The following is a 17,110-nucleotide window of genomic DNA, read 5'->3' as shown; positions in this document are numbered from 1 at the left end:
TTTTTCTGTGTGAACCCCAGCACCTACCTCAAAGGCAACACCCCCCCCCCAACTCTACAAATTCCGTGGATGTCATTTGCATGAGACACAGTGTGATTAAACCTTCCAGCTCAGGGGTGCACTGTCTGGGAAAGTTTGCAACACTAAGAAGAAAGTAGTCGTTCTGTTAGTGTTAGGGCGATGTATCAGAAAAGGCAGCTTAAGGAAGGCGCTGCCTGAGCGAAGGAGGACATTTCCTCCGTGAGCACCCCCACCAACACCAGGAGCAGTTTGAATAGTCCTTGCCATGTGTCTTGTCTGTCCTGTGTTTCTTTTATGCATTTGTCTTTGATTCTCTAGATCATAAAGAGCTCTGCTCCATTCACTATTTCACACAGGACAGACTTAACAAATGTCAGTAGAAATGACATTAAATGACTCCAAAACATCATTTTGCTCATTTTCCATTTAGAAGAAAAGTTTGAATCTGAGCATAACATCTACTACACTCCAATTCTTCATTAGAGTTGGGCATTAAAACTGCTACAATATAAAGTATTATCGTTTTACAAGTATATTTTGGGACTTTCCTCATGAAAGAATAGGATTGATTTTGCTTGGACTACAGACCTAGAAGCATTACTCATCACAAGTTAGAAATCAGAATTAATCCATTTTAAATGCCACTACTAGCACCAAGCTTGGCAAGTTTACAAAACACACAGATTAACTTCTCTGGCCTGTTTCTCAATCTGTAAAATGGATTATTAATACTATTGACCTCCTAGAGTTGTTACTTAGGATATAATGAGGTAATTCATATCAAGTGGCTCAGCACAGCACCTGCATTTTGGTGCAATAAATATTAGCTATCATCTTGTTTACTTTTTATATCACTGCTACTGCTAATGGGAGTGGAAGCCAAGTTCTAAAATAAAGGACTTTGCAAAGGGACAGACATCTAGAAGGTCCAGATCCACTCTGGTGAACAAGCTCTCTGCATCTTTTTTGTTTCATGCCCTTTCTTATCTTCGTGCCTTCACACTTACTGGTCCTTTACCCTGAAACATCCTTCCCCACTGTCTCCACCTCCTTGAGTCTAAGGATGTAGAATCTCAGGCTTTTAACCACCAGTCTCCCAGAAAAGTTACCCTCTGTTCACAGTCGCCTTGTGAATACTTTTACTGTAGCATTTCTTATGCAAATTATGTGCGTGTTTGAGAATGTGTTAATCGCCTTCCCAGAAGCAGTTCTTTGCTGTTAAAAATAATGTATTATTTATATTTGGGGCCCCCAAACCTGGCATAGCGATTGGGTCCTCAGTAAATCATGAGCAAATGAAGGAAGTATTAACCTGTGCGTCGGGTTTGCTTGTACCCAATATAAACCTGTCTCTGCAAATACAAGAACACCTTGTAGAGCCCAGGTAAATTTTAAGGCTCGTGACAACCCCCTAAGTCCCAGCTGCACATAATTCAGGAAAACGGGGAATCCCCGATGTCTCCATTTTCTTCTAAATTGTTATCAATAAATCTATAGGGATTTTCTCCTGAGCGCCACTTTGAGTTATGTTCCTTTAGGAAATAACAATACATCCATACTGTGTGTGTGTGTGTGCTTCTGTGGTGTTGTTTTCCAGAGCAATTGGAGCCAACCCTCTTTACTGTGATTGTAACATGCAGTGGTTATCGGACTGGGTAAAGTCAGAATACAAAGAACCTGGGATTGCTCGCTGTGCCGGTCCTGGAGAAATGGCAGATAAATTGTTACTCACGACTCCCTCCAAAAAATTTACATGTCAAGGTATGATTTTTAACCATTTGTACTTCTGTAAATAAAAACTCACTGTATTAATTTAAAAGGGAAAACACGGCTGCTAGACCTCAAAGGTACAGCTGAAAAGCCCCTAATAAATAATGGCTAATGACTAGTGGCTGCTTGCACGGAACTGAGAAGTTACCTGAGGAGCCCAAGTAAAGAACCAGGCTTTTCAAGGAAACTGCAGAAGTAATTAATTGGAAACATCTAAGTTTTCTTTAAAATGTATGGCGAAGTGAAGAGTACACGATTTCTAGAAATTTCACTCATAGCCTCTAACGAGTAACAATATTTTGCTTTTGCCTTGTCTGAACGTGTGCCCTGCTCCCAGGGGTGCCAGGGCGCTGTGGCTTCCTGATGCCAGGTAAGGAGAAGCAAGCCCTCCCCAGTGTTCAGGCCAAACCCTCTGACTCGCCTCCCGTATTGCTGTGGTGTCTCTTGCTTGCTTGTATCCTTTTCTTTTCCCCTTGTATTATGTATCTGTGGATTCTAAATAGTGCCTTAGTAACAAGTACTTTTTCTTCTCTTATTATAAGAATCATCTATGGCCTATATAGAAAATCTAAATAGGAAAATGTTAATGATAACGAACATTGTATGTCTTCAAGAACTAAAATTATACATTAATCACAATACCTAGAGATAACCACTATTGAACTTTATTTAAATTAAATATGTTTTACATGTACAACTAAATCCTAGTATTGTGGAGCTTAGAGAAGTGTCCAGTATGGTCTTGCCGTCGGGGCTTGCGTACCTAGCTGAAGAGACAGTCTCCACACTCGAACATTTTAGATAGGAAAAACACCTAAGGAGGTCCTATTGTGCCCTGGGTCATGGTGTGAGTTTCCGGCTTCACGTTTCAATAGTTATATAACCTGAGTTTAATAGCTTAACCAGCCTGTGCCTCAGTTTCCTCATGTGTAAGCAGAGATGATGATAGTACATACCTGAAAATGTTACTGTTAAGATTAGATAAGTTACTACACGTGAAATTAAAAAAAAAAAAGTGAAGGTGCTGATGTCACAGAAACAGAGAATAGAACAGTGGATTGCAGGGGTGGAGGGAGGGGGGAAATGGGGAGATACAAGTTAAAGGGCACAGACTTTGAATGATAAGGTTAAGTTCCGAGGATCTAATGCCAACTTGGTGAGTGTAGTTAATAATACGGTATTACGCTGAGACTAGATCTGAAGCATTCTCGCCACAAGCACACAGACGTTAACTATTCGGGGTGGTGGATATGCCAAATACTTTGATCTTATCAATCATTCCACAGTGTATGTGTCTATCAAATCACCACATTGTACCTTTTACATGTATACGATTTTATTTGTCAGTTACTCCTCAGTACAGCTGGGGGAAAAGATTAATTGATTTAATGTGTGTAAAAGACATTGCCTTACACACAGTAAGCACTGAGTATAGGTTAGCTGACAGTTTTATTATCATAACACTTTAGAACACCAACAAAATCATGATGCAGGACAAGCAATGTTTTACTGATCAAAGAAGGAATTTTTAAAAACTATATTCCCTTGAGCCGTTTTTTAAATGGCTTCTGATGCTTTTTCAGAGCTGTAAATGGGTGCAGATGATGTAATTTGCAGTGCGTTGTAAATATCGACATTTTGAAACAAAACTCTTCCAGGGGCGCCTGTGTGGCTCAGTTGGTTAAGCATCCAAGTCTTGATTTCAGCTCAGGTCATGATCTCAGGGTCGTGATCTCAGGATGGTGGGATCCAGCCCCCAGGTCAGGCACTGTGCTGGGCATGGAGCCTGCGTAGGAGTCTCTCTCTTCCTCTCCTGCTGTCCCTCACCCACCAACCCTTAAAAAAAAAACCAAAAAAACCAAAAAAACACCTCTTCCATTATTCTTCTAAATGTGTATGATGGAAGCTAAATATCACAGCTAATTTAAGAGACCAAAACAAGATCCTCTTTAGATTTCACATTGTTCTATTTTTCCTTGAACTTCTGTTTTTCTCCTTGAGTTTCTATTTCCAGTACCTCAGAGAATTGTCTCATTTTTTGCTCCAAAGGTATATATATTTATCATTTGAATTTTTAAAATGTCCTTCCACCAAAAATCTTTGAGTTTTTAAATTTTTCTTAAAATTGAGTTGTTATTAATACTCATGCACCATTGCTTGGGACAGCATAATTATTTATCAGCGTGTTAATATTTTTATTAAAAATTGAAAGTAAAACTTTATTGGAAGTGCCTCTCTGGGATTACGTGCATTGAATGCAAGAGACTTTGCAGATAACCAGCGTTTTAAGTTATTCTTTTGTAACCGCAGATGTTTCCTTGGGGCAGTGCCCCCAAATTTCTGGTGTGCTATAAGGCATATCGTTGTTCTGGAAATTGGAGGAGATTGTCAAATGGGAGCTAGGGAAAGAGAAACTGGCATTAAAACTTTCTCTTAGGGATGCCTGGGTGGCTCAGTTGGTTAAGCGCCTGCCTTCAGCTCAGGTCCTGATCCCAGGGTCCTGGGATTGAGCCCCACATGGGGCTCCTTGCTCAGCAGGAAGCCTGCTTCTCCTTCTGCCTGCCACTCCCCCTGCTTGTGTTCTGTCTCTGACAATATATAAATAAAATCTTTAAAAAAATAATAACTTTCTCTTAGGCATCATCGTTGAGCAGGTGTGTTTTAGAAAGATTATGTGGGGAAGTTGAGAACTGTAAACTGTGATTTTGTTTTATTTCTCTGTACCCAGGGATACTTGTTCTCCTTTCTGAAAAATGCTGGTGCTTATGTAGGTTCCTCAAAATTTAGAGTTCCCTGGAGATATTTCTTTAAAAAATATTTCATAATAATATAAATTTGAGAAAAGCTACATACTTGCATTCAATTCTCTGAGGGACATTGTTCACAGTCATTCATTACGTGTTCTCAGAAGTCCAACACACAGACAGCACACATACATAAATGACTGTTTAACTCAAGATATAGCTAACTGATTTGACCTTTTTTTCTTTTCTTTAATAACATTTTGTTTAGTTCGTAGTATGGCATGAATGGAAATATGCTTGAGGGAAAATTAGTCTGGATCAGCAATGCGTGATCAAACTTTCTGCAATGATAAAAATGCTGTGTATCTGCCATCAAATACGGTAGTCACTGGCCGTGTGCGGTTGCTGAAAGTAGCTAATGCAACAGAGGAAGTGGATTTTTAATTTTATTTAATTTAAATTTAACCGGAAAGAGTCAGGTGCAGCTACCGGCTCCCATGTTGGGTAGTGTGGTTGCTACAAAAGCTCAGAGGAAGAAATTGTGTCAGAGGAGAGTGGCCGTGAGAAGTTTAGTGCGGGTGTACCAAAGCCAATTGTTGGGTCTTAGGGGCAGGCTGTCGAGTGTGAGGAAGGTGCCACGGGAGCCGAGCTGTGTTGTAGGAAAGGGCTGGAGCTGTGGTTTAGTTTAGTATTCATGAAGTTCCCAAGTCAACAGATTGCATATATTTCAAGCCATACCCTACACTGGATGGCAGGCAACATGGGTGTAGGGCAGGTGACAAGAAGTGTAGACCTGCAGAACTCAACAAATAGAGTGCAGTTGCATTTAGCAGACTAAGATTTACTTGGTTTTTCTATAACTTAATATACTTTTAGAGTGATAGCAAACGTTGAAACTCACAATGCCCTTTGCCAGCATTTCTTGGTATTTGTCAAAATATTATGAAGTGTCATTGTCGTAAGACTCTGCTAGTTGAAGATTTATGGCAGTTCATATGGCATCTTTGCCACTACTACTACTACTACTAATAATAATAATAATACTAGTAATAACTAAGAACAGCTTTTATTGAGGGTTTGAATTATGCTGAGGATTTTACATAGATCCCTATCTCTTGTAATCTTTCCATCATTCCTTAAGTAAGTACTGTTATTTCCCCATTTGGGAGATGAAAATATAATAATTTAGAGAGATTAAATAATGTGTCCAGCATCGCTCAGCTACTAAGACAAAGAGCCAGAATTTTTGACTCACTGACTCCACTGCTTACCACTAGAGTTTACTTTATAATTATCAATGAAAATATTCTTAGAACAAATAAATATAAATGAGAGTCCCATTCTACTATTGAAACATACTTAGAAAATGAAAGTTTTGAACTACTTTCATATGCTTTGCTTAAAGTATTTATTCATAATAAGTGGACTGGTAAAAGGCAAAGTACTTTAATCTACTAATTAAAATAATTTACTCTAAGGAATCTACTGAGTACTGAGTTTTTGAGCTAACAGGCCTTATGAGCTTGAAAGCAGTAAAATGACACTTCTTTAAATATTTTATAATATGAGTTTTTAATTTTTTAACTTTTCCCATAGTTATGCCAGTTTAATATGTTTTATTTTATTCATGAAAATCATGTAAGTACATGCTCCTAATATTAAGATTTGTAAATATGTAATTTCATATTATGGCAGGAAGAGGAATATCCTTTAATTGAAGATGTGTTTATATAGCTATATGTAAATATAATTTAAATGTTTTCTCTGCTAGGAAAGGCTGGGCCATTATTTTGAGTAATATATTCAGTTAACAATTTTTATCCTACATTTTTCAGAGTATTTTCTTTATGGTATAATATCATAGTTTCAAGGCACAACAGAAATAAATAAACTGGATGAAATAGATTATCAAAGAATATTTAATTAATACCCAGATTAGAAAATTCTTGAGTGGGAAGCAAATGGTCGTGACTTTTCTTTATAACCCAGATGTTCAGTCTTCATCTTTTAAATATCAGGTGAGCTAGAATGATCAAGCAATCTGTAGTAAAACAGAGATTTTTGCCCTCCCCATGGTATGCAGAATAATGTTAATTTCTGATATTCTTTTTATTGCTCTTGTTTCAGAAAGATTTAGCTATACAGACAACTAAGTTGTTCACTTTTAATTTGACAGACATTTATTAAACACTTATTAAGTGCCAAAGAATGAACAGTCTAGTGGAAATGAATAATATATTTCTTCTTTCATTCACCAAATATCATGCGAGTTCCTGTTATGCACCAGGCACAGTTCCGAGGTATTAAGAATCTAGTTCATGTCTTAAACAGGACATAGAAAGATGCTTGTCTTCGTGGAGTTTCTATTCTACTGATAAATACACTTAAATAGATAATTGCAAAACAATATGGAGGTTTGGCAATAGAAATATATAGAAGATACTAATAACATGGGCACCTGGGTGGCTCAGTCGGTTAAGCCTCTGCTTTCAGCTCAGGTAATAATCTCAGGGTCCTGGGATTGAGCCCCACATCTGGCTCTCCGCTCAGTGGGGAGTTTGCTTCACCCTCTGCCTCTCCCCCTGCTTGTGCTCACTCTCTCTCTGTCTCATTCTCTCTCTCTCAAAAAAATAAATAAATCTTAAGAAAATTAAATAATAATAATAGTATAGCCCAAACTAGAAGTAATGAAAAATTCACTAAATCAGTTTTGAAGTAATATTTAGAACTTGGTCAAATCCTTTTTACATTTTCAGATTTATTACCACCAGCACATAATTATAATTTTGAAATAAGCTTAGTTTTTGGGGGATTATGAATTGCTCACTGGCTAAAGAAAATATTCAGGTTTGTACATAGTTATTTGCCAAAGCACCATCTTTAAAAAACAAACAAGAACTATTTTTTTTCTTTTATTTTTTTTTGAACAAGGACTATTTTTCATTATACTTTTGGAAACTTAAAACACTGGGAAAATTGTAACAGACATTAATATTAATAGGTGATGAGAACCAACAATTCATATTCTGTTCTTAAATAGTGTACATCCGTATCAATCTGGTATGATAAAATTCTATAAAATAATTACTGTCCTTTTCCATTCAGCTGTGACTCGAGAAATTCATTTATTGGCCTAAGGTCACATGTATATGTAGCAAATGGCCAAGCCTAGTGATCCCAGAGGTGTAATATGCAGCCTTTGTGTTTTTGTTAAACCATTTATCTAACTCACATTTATAAGATTTTAACCACCTATCGTCTGTCGGCCATCCCATACTATACAGTGAAACTACAGGGATTCCAGCAATTTCCATCTTGCCAATTTCAGTGGCTTCTTTTTAGTCATCTTTGTTTTTCATCTTAGACATTGGTAGCAACTGCTCCTTCTTGTACATTCTCTTTGCTCTTTCTTCATTCCTTTGCTGACACCTTTACCTTAAATTCTTTAATATTGACATATAGGGGATTCTCTCCCTACCTCTGTAGGGATTCCAATCCCACAGCTTCAAATGTTAGCCATGACTCTTTAAAGAACTTCAGATTTAATATTTCCGTGCACCTAGTGAGTTCCTCCCCTGTGTAGGCTTGCAGAAACTTAAAACATATATTCCAAAACATGCATTTTCATTTCCCACATCCTCTTGTAACTGCATTCTGTAGTTGATGTATACATGTCTCTACGACTGAACTGTAAGTTTTCCAGAAACTTCGGCATTTCACGTACCTTTGAACTCCCAAAACTTAGCTTACTGCCTGGCACAAAGTAGATCCTCAATAAATATTTGATAAATGAATGACCTACTGATGGAATGTTGTTAAAAATATGCATTTGATATTAATGCTTAAGAAATGCAATCATGTAATGGCAAGCAGAGCTTAGGGTTTTGGGGTTTTAAATAAAAACCTCCTTTTAGTTAATTATGCCCAACATCAAATACCCCCTACATTTTTCCTGGGTTGTCTTTGATGTACCTTTGACTTTATACAAGGGAAGAGTTAGAGGATTCTCTTATTTGACTTAGGTTTCCAAGGGATGCCAGAATGAAGGCAGACTCAGGGATATAGTTAGAAATTTGTGTCCGGAGCTTTTAGTAATAAATCAAAGTGAGAATGCAATTCTCAGTGGGTGGTGATATTGGTGTCAGGTGCGTAGCTAGGGATTTCAGTCAAGTAAGCAAGTCTGCCTACAAGCTTTAATGGATTTGAGGTCCAGCAGTTTGTCTGTTAAAGATTAAAGTAACTGGCAAAGACAAATTGTTAACCAAACTTTTGGCTCATTTTCCCTCTGAATTATTTAGCTAAACACACTTCCAATCCATACAGCTGATGCTAGAGGGCTCTCTTAAGTCAAGACCAAGTCTTAAATCAACCTACTTATCCTAGACTGTCCTCCTTCATTTCAGTGACATTAGTAAAATCTATATTCCTGAAGCTAGATTTTTTTTCCCTTCTGTGGCACACATCTTATAAGGGCTATTGTATTGGCAATAATTTAAAATTTCTTGAGACTAGTTAACTTTGGGCAAGTGGAAAGATTGAAGATTGGTGAGGTTGTATCAGCTAGCAAGCTGTACTCCCTAGCCAAGCAGCAGTGTAAGAACAAAAACTCTCCTTCTTAATATGAATGTTTCTGGTGGTTGTCCATGCCAAATTTACAAATCACAGTTGCAGTCCTAAGCACATAAAATCATTAACTCTAGGTGTTGTTACCCAACGGATCATTATCTCTCAGTGCTCCGTACCATTCCCCTCCTGATTCTGATAATAATAGTTCCTCTACTTTTCCCAAACTTCAGCATCTCCTGGTATAGACAGAAGATAGTGAAACCTATAATGAATGAGTAAATAGCAAGCTCTAGCTTGCCTTTGTCTGTGCTAAAATTGGAGCAAACAGACAGGGGAAGACTTCCTTTCTCCTTCTCAGTGAACCACTCAAGTTCCTCTCAGCTACCTACCTTCTTTGGAGGTCTAGGGAAGACTGTGAGAACTTGCTGTGGCTTCTATGCTTGTTCTCACTGTATTCTGTACTCAAAACTCACGACCATTTCATTGAATGCGTAAAGCAACCCACTGAGATGGTTACCATTACTCTCTAACTCCACACTCTTATTAACAAATCTAGATTACTAACTTAGTTTGATGGACTGCAGATTCTCTGTCCAAGATTACTTGCATTATGATAAGAGACTTGTGTAATTCCTATTCTTGGACATCATCTTTCATCTGGGAATAATCAAGTGTGCAAAATTGTACCTGTGTTGGTTTTTTCCTAAAAAGCTGTGCTAACTAACTCTTTTACCATTTTGTTATGATTTCAGCAACCCTCTTCAGCTCTGATATCATCTCCTTGTTATAGAAATGAATTAAAGATGTCATGCCCCTTGAATAAGAACTTTGCAGGAAAGGGATCCCAGAGAAAGTATCCTGGGTAGAAAATAAATCACAAATTGAAGGCAAAGAGAAAATAGAAGGTAGACTTAGAAGAGGAACGATATATTGGTGGGAAGATGAATGAGAGGAGAGAGCCAGATACAAGAGATATAATTCTTAGGGCTTAGAATATAGAAATGAGCAGATTTAGATTAACCAGATGGATGTAAAAAATCACATTATAGGAAGGATGCTTAGTTAGGAGGAATCATAATCTAAATAAGAAAATAAAATAAGTAAAAAATAAAATAAATAAGAATTATATCATTTTTAAGATATTTGGGGGATATTAGAGACTATTTGGAATTGCTATAACTCATAAACATGGCTTGAATTACCCTTCATTCAAACTCAGGAACTACAAATAAGAAATTATTTATGAAGCATTGACCCTAAAAGAAGGGTTTGAAAAAGGAAAAGCAGTGTAGAAGGGTAGCTGTGGTGGTCAACTTTACGAACCTGAAGAAGTTAGAACTCGGTATTTTAGAACTAAAATCCTAATTTTGATGCCACCAAAACAGTTTAAGAAATAGATCAGGAAAATCCTGTGCATGTGGGAAAGGTGGTTATTTTTATTCCTGTAGCTAAACTGAATATGGATGAGGGGGCAATGATCTCATGTGGTTTACCCATAAGAATTCCAGGTAATGAAGATAGTTGAGCAGGATTAATTATATAGGAAACCAAATTTGGTCCTGAAAAAGACGTGGAGAAGTTAGTGCTTATTGATTAATATATTAGATATAGTTCAGTGGGTGTTTATTAAATAAATCTTGGCTCTGTGCTAAACTGGATTACTTCAGTCTGGCAGCTTTGCTATCTGCATACTCTATTACATTCTTCGAAATGTATTTAATTGGTTTTCTTGCAACAATCTCTGGCTTCTCATCTAAACAATCAAATGTAATTTTTGAAAAATGTCACATTCCACAGAATAAACATAGAAACTGCAAACCCTGAACTCCTCTATTCAAACCGCAGTCTTACAAGGTTGAAAGCACAGAAATAGACCAAGAGACAATTTTTCTCAAGGTCTTGGGAAGTGGCCAGATGAGTGTTTACAGTCCTCGTATTTGCTGATGTTCTGTTTTGCTTGTGTACGTTCTGAGCTGCTCCCCCCCATGCCTTTTTTCCAAGTTAGACTCTTCTCTCTTCGACCCTCGTTGAGGTACCCACTGCTTGCTTTTCTATTGCAGATTCCAAGCATGATAAGGTTAGCAGACGCAAGGCTATTTTTGGTGGGGCATTATCTTAATTTAACTTATTGCTTTGACTAACTGCCAGCATTTATTTCTCCAATGTGCCGAAGAGCTAAAGTTACTTGGTAAACACGTTGAGGAGGGGGAGAGAAATTAAATGTCTCTGAGCATCACGCTGGTATTCATCCCAGCAATTTCCCAGCTGTGATTTGATACAAAACTGCATTAGTTCCTCTGGTCGCCAAGAGAAAATGAAGGGGACACTGGCAAGGCCTCTCTAGTGACTGAGGTGTCCCTAGAAGTCAACACCATCCCTCTATTAATGCAGTCATTCCCAGAACTGTCGTTCATTTCCAGATGGTTAAAAAAAAAGATATAGGAATCTCTTTGTAGAAAGATTTCAGGGTTTTTGTTAATAGAAAAACTGACCAACACAGAACAGTATCCTCTTTTGGATTTCACTCCATAACCATTATATGAATGTGGACTGGTGTTTTCCAGGGTAAGGGATACACAGATATGAAGAATTCTTATGCCTACCATGATAATTCACATTCTCTTTCTGTTTCTGTGAGTACACCAATAGCTCACAAACATAAACTCCAATCTGTAGAAAAATCTGATGAACGATAGTTTATATGAGCAGAGACCCTATCATTGTGGGTGGAGCTGCCTTAGAAGGTTGGATCAGTGGTAGTGGGAGGAGGGGCGTGCTGAACAGTCAGCTCAGCTAGCTTTGCTGGGAGTTACATGGGATGAACTATCCAGCTGGAATTATGGCTGCTTGTTCCAGTGATAATAAAGAACTACAGAGATATTGCTGATGACAGAAACATAATGAATGTTTACATTATCAAACACGTGCATTTTATACATATGAATATGTCACCCTGATACTGTCCTCATCAGTTGCCAAGAGGCAGTCTGATGTGGTCAAGAGTAGCTGCAGTGGAACGTAATTTTACTGACGACAGTATAGTTTCCACATTGTTAGCCATTTATGGAAGGAATATGTACAACCAAAGGAAGATGGCTGCAAATGAATCTGCCTTTAATCTAGACCTTTCATGGATCAGGAGATTTTAAAAGTGTGTATCCCAAAAGGTGAGATTGCAAAGTGAGGATTATTTCGACGGTATTTTCTTCTCAGAGCGGAAGAAACAGAAATCTCACCCACCACATGCCTGTGCTAATGTGTTAACACACTGAACCAAAAGGCTAGGAGGGAGAATATAATGGAAATTACATTTTTGGTTTATTTCCAGATGCATGAAAGTGGCACTGTTTTCTATCTCCTGTATGAAAGTAATGCTACTGAACTAGTGATATGCGGGCAGGTGCATACTACTGTATTTTTAATTGCACTGATATATTTCTATTTACGCATTAAACTTACCCACACATCCCCTCATCCCCTCCTCCCAACACACACACACACACACACACACACACACACACACACACACACACACACAGAGTCCTCTTTGGGATCAAAGTTACGCATTTCCATGACAGATGACTGAGGTTAAGGTGCAGGCAATGGCCATGGAATGCATCCACACAGACTAGCCCATGAGGAGATTGACCCAGTGACACTGGCGTCACTAACATCAGATCCTAACCACTTAAGCTCACAGCCCATAGTCCCACTCTGACATTGGGCACTCTCACCATGCCTTTCAATGACATGGTCTCCTGTTGCATTCTTGAACGTCATACAATGATGCTGATTTCTGTTCTATTCATGGAAGAGAAATACATATAGATATGTGACCAATATTTTTGATACGAAATCTGTTATATTAAGGCATTTAAATAATTTAAGTGAACGAAAAATATAAACCATCAGTTTCCTATACTTTTTAATTAATTTTTAGGTCCTGTGGATGTCAGCATTCTAGCGAAATGTAATCCCTGCTTATCAAACCCATGTAAAAATGATGGCACCTGTAACAACGATCCAGTTGACTTTTATCGCTGTACCTGTCCCTATGGTTTCAAGGTCAGTAGAAGCTTTTGAGGGAGCCCCGATCTGAAAACATAGCTTTCTTCGGTGGGTCCTCATTATTCTATGGTGTTTTCTCTCTGTACTAAGATCTCCTTTATTTACACTTGACTTTATTTGGCCATTTCTTCTCTAGGGTCAGGACTGTGATGTCCCAATTCATGCATGCATCAGTAACCCATGTCAACATGGAGGAACTTGCCACTTAAAGGAAGGAGAAAAAGATGGATTTTGGTAGGTCATTAGTCTATAATATTCTGTCTGTTGCATTGGGGCAAGAATAACTAAGCAAACATTCATGTTCCTTTTCAAATCAAAGGGTGTTATTCTTAAAAGAATGCCAGAAATTTATTCATCAGGACAATATGTATTAGTCCTTCTCAGAGATAATTGTAATATGGAAAACAAGTGGAGACTTTACAGTATTCTCAGCTCAGGATGCTCTAAAATCAAGAAATTTTTAAAACATGCACGTGCATGCATTATGATTCATACAGTCAGGTTAGGTCAAGACAAAGTAGCAGCTCTGTTATGCTAATTAATAGCCAATGGTGTCCCACTTCAAGTCGTGTATTCATCTGTTGCTTTGTGTATTGCTTTAACAGACAGTGTGTAATGATAAGATGTAGGTCCCACTGAAACAGAAAATTAATGATTCATTTCCAGGCCACAAAATGAGTAGACAAACATGCCGTGAACATTTTTAATCTGGAGTTATTTAATCATACAGTACAATTACTTCAGATATACTTCATGAATTATGAAATAGAGTTCTTATTATGACAGTAATAATTTCACATAAGAATGTTAATCTACTACAAAGCTGGTTAGAAATACCACTTTTTGTAATAAGTATTCTTCAATTCTGTAGTCTGTTATGAAATGGTCTCTTTTTCGGTCATACTACTCAAAGATTATCGTGATTCCTGTCAAGATCAAGTGTACAATGTCTTATTGTCATTGAAAAATTGTATTTGTTGAGACTTGAGAACATTTACATTTTATAATGACAAGGAAGATGTAATTTTATTTTCATATTTCCTTTTTGTTGACATGGAAGACTTCATAGCTAGGGTAGGAGGTGTCGTGATTTTTAAAGTCAGAACCAGTTCCTCCTCATTTACGAGCAGAGAAGCATGAATTGTTTTATTAGAGCACAAATTGAGATTAAGATACCTAGGGCTATAAACTTTGCTTGTGTTTTAGACCTGCGAATACACTGGATTTATTGACTTACAGGACCATCGGGCCATTTGCCATCTTGCAGCCAGCATAAATTTTCTTTTTCAAATTGTTACTGATTTGGGGGATACTGCCTTAAATTCATGCTTACTACATGTCATTTAAAAGCATCTCAAAGTTCAATTTCTTACAGTTTAAACCTCTGTAATTGATGAGTGTGTTTAGCTTTTTTCAATTTTTGGACCATACGGTTTTAAAAGGCAGCACAAACATGGTTTGTTTGTTTGTTTGTTTGTTTGTTTTTGCCCTTTCTCCCCCTGGTGTTCAGGTGTATTTGTGCTGACGGATTTGAAGGAGAAAATTGTGAAGTCAATGTTGACGACTGTGAAGATAATGACTGTGAAAATAACTCTACGTGTGTTGATGGAATTAATAACTACACGTGCCTTTGTCCACCTGAGTACACAGGTAGGAAGAGTAGGAAATTCTGCACCATCAATAGTGTATCTGTTTGAAAGCATCACTGGCAATGTGCTGTATATGTGTGGTAAGCCATTTTATTATTCAATAACTGGTAGGTGTTTTGCAAATTAGATATAATGTGAGTACCAGACAGTTAAGAGGGTTTTGGCCGCCAAATGAAAGACCAAGCAGGCTCAGAACACAGGCATCTACCTCAAGTCATGCTATCCAGCAGAAAAAGAAGTTATCATTCTGAAGCTTTTAGTCTCACAGTTGCATAACGTTTTTCACGCAAAGCATTTCTCCTGTGCAAACCAACCCACCAATACATAGGTGAAAAGGGGGGCATTTTTTTCACATAGTCAAAACGTAACTAAGCATTTGCGATTACTTGTGTCCATCTGTGTTTCTTCACGAGTGAGTGTTTTCCTCTAGGAACTCGTGTCCTTCAAAAAAAACGTAATCAGGAAGATATTGAGCACTTTGGGTAATCATATAATTATCATCTTTTTTTTCTGACATTTTATATCTCGGGGTGACAAATTTCCTAAGTCTTTGTGAACTGGTAAACTTCCCTGCACAAACCAATTTGCTGTAAGGCAACGTCAAGTTTAGACCTGCCTGTTATGTCAGAATATCTGTTTTGATTGATTCTGGGGGCTATGAATAAGAAGCAAAACAGTTACAATCTTGCTTCTGTAATAAACCACTTCATTTTACAGTTGATAGAGAAAAGGAGAATGTTACACATTTTATTTGTAAGAAAAGATGGGGAAGTAGATTCTGTCACTCTATTCAAAATTACCATTTTTATTTTGATGGGTATTTTTTCCTAACCATATATTTCCTTACAATTTTAATCCATAGGTAAAAATATCAGAGGATAAAATAACTATGTAGATGACTGAGGTTAACATCTCTAAACATGAAAAGATGAGAGCACATCTGTATGATTCACTTTCCCAGGGATTTGTCAGAATCACATTGAAATTTAAGCTTTTATGGAATACTCAAACTCTGCATTTTAATAAGTACTTTTCTTGGTGGGAAAATGCTAGGTAAAATAAAAGTGTTCTGTTTTGACATCCCAGATCTGTTTGAGTGCCTTCGAACCTGTCTTTTCCATGATATGTTTTTTTTTTTTTTTACACAGTGAAGCATATAATGTAATATATTAAGTTTCCAGTAGAAATGTGAACAGGTTGTATCATAATTGTTCTGTTACGTATATGCAGCCCTTGGACCTCTGAGTGGCTAGCTTGAATTCCTTGATATTGCACATTAATAAACGATAACAGGTATACTCAATAGGTACCCATCCTAAAACCATTGTTAAGGGTAGGTGCTACATACCTCTCACATTCACACTGATATCACTTGTGTCACACCTCAGAGACTTGCCCTTGGCCTACATGCAAGATTCTGAAGCCCTTGGAGCTGCCCTGAGAATCTGAGTTTTATTGGCTGAGCTAAGTCAGACTTATACAAGAAGCCCGATGTTTGCACTAAAATCTATTACCTTGTACCTTCTTAGGATGGAGTAATTCTGTTTTCCAGTCATTGTCCTAATCATTATCGAAAGGGCTTAATTCACTTAATTTGGAACCTTTTTAAAACTACACCTATACTGACCTGGACAAATTGGACCCAAGCATTTCAAGCACGCTTGGGTTAGCCAATGTGCTCCTGAGCATGGAAACCGAGAATTTCTCTGTATCCCCTGATGAAACCCTAGGCTTGAAAGCACTGTGTATTCAGTTCTTACACACCCACTTTTATGATAATTTACATCAGATGGCAGACTCTTCTCGGTTGGTTTGGAGGGGTCCACCTGCTTTGGCTTTCGATTTACTGTATGTTATTCCTAATCCATTTCTTTTGAGTCTTGTCTTACCTCCTCTCCCTTCATTTTCCAAGCTTCCTTCCTACACCTCTCCTCTTGAACACATTTTCTCCATCCCAAGTGATTCGGTTCAATGCCTCTTCCTCTGAGAAAGATCATGAAGCCTCATTTCCCTCTGTCAGATCTTTGAAACATATCAAAAAACCCTGAGGCTTAGTAAAACCACTTTTTAGCCAAACTGTGACATCCATAACAGCCATCATGTGGGAATCTGCCATGACTATCTGTCCAGAGTCATTTGGCTCTCAACAAGAACTGAGACTGACATGTTTTTAGTCATAGCTATTCCAAATACTGGTTTGCCTTAATTTGGGCAAAATGTAAACAAAAACGTTAAACTCAGTAGAAAGCTCACAGTACGCAGTACATGAAGATATTACCACTGTAATAGGGC

The 17,110-nt window shown here is 37.6% G+C and overlaps 1 protein-coding gene across 4 annotated transcripts in view; it reads left to right on the top strand.

Moving 5' to 3' along the window:
* SLIT2 (slit guidance ligand 2) overlaps positions 1–17,110 on the top strand; it is a 343,502-nt gene that overhangs the window by 285,277 nt on the left and 41,115 nt on the right. For all 4 annotated transcript variants that reach the window (XM_087864252.1, XM_045771455.2, XM_087864254.1 and 1 more), the window contains 4 exons: positions 1,619–1,782; positions 13,042–13,166; positions 13,306–13,403; positions 14,680–14,819. In XM_087864252.1, the coding sequence (XP_087720378.1) occupies positions 1,619–1,782; positions 13,042–13,166; positions 13,306–13,403; positions 14,680–14,819 (527 nt within the window). The remainder of the gene's footprint in view (positions 1–1,618; positions 1,783–13,041; positions 13,167–13,305; positions 13,404–14,679; positions 14,820–17,110) is intronic.

Source organism: Ursus americanus, chromosome 8 (assembly GCF_024610735.1).
Source record: "Ursus americanus isolate L20-20 chromosome 8, mUrsAme1.1.p, whole genome shotgun sequence".
In the NCBI taxonomy this organism is placed as follows: domain Eukaryota; kingdom Metazoa; phylum Chordata; class Mammalia; order Carnivora; family Ursidae; genus Ursus; species Ursus americanus.
The sequence above is the reverse complement of the archived record's forward strand: the minus strand, read 5'-3'. Positions and strand labels throughout refer to the sequence as shown.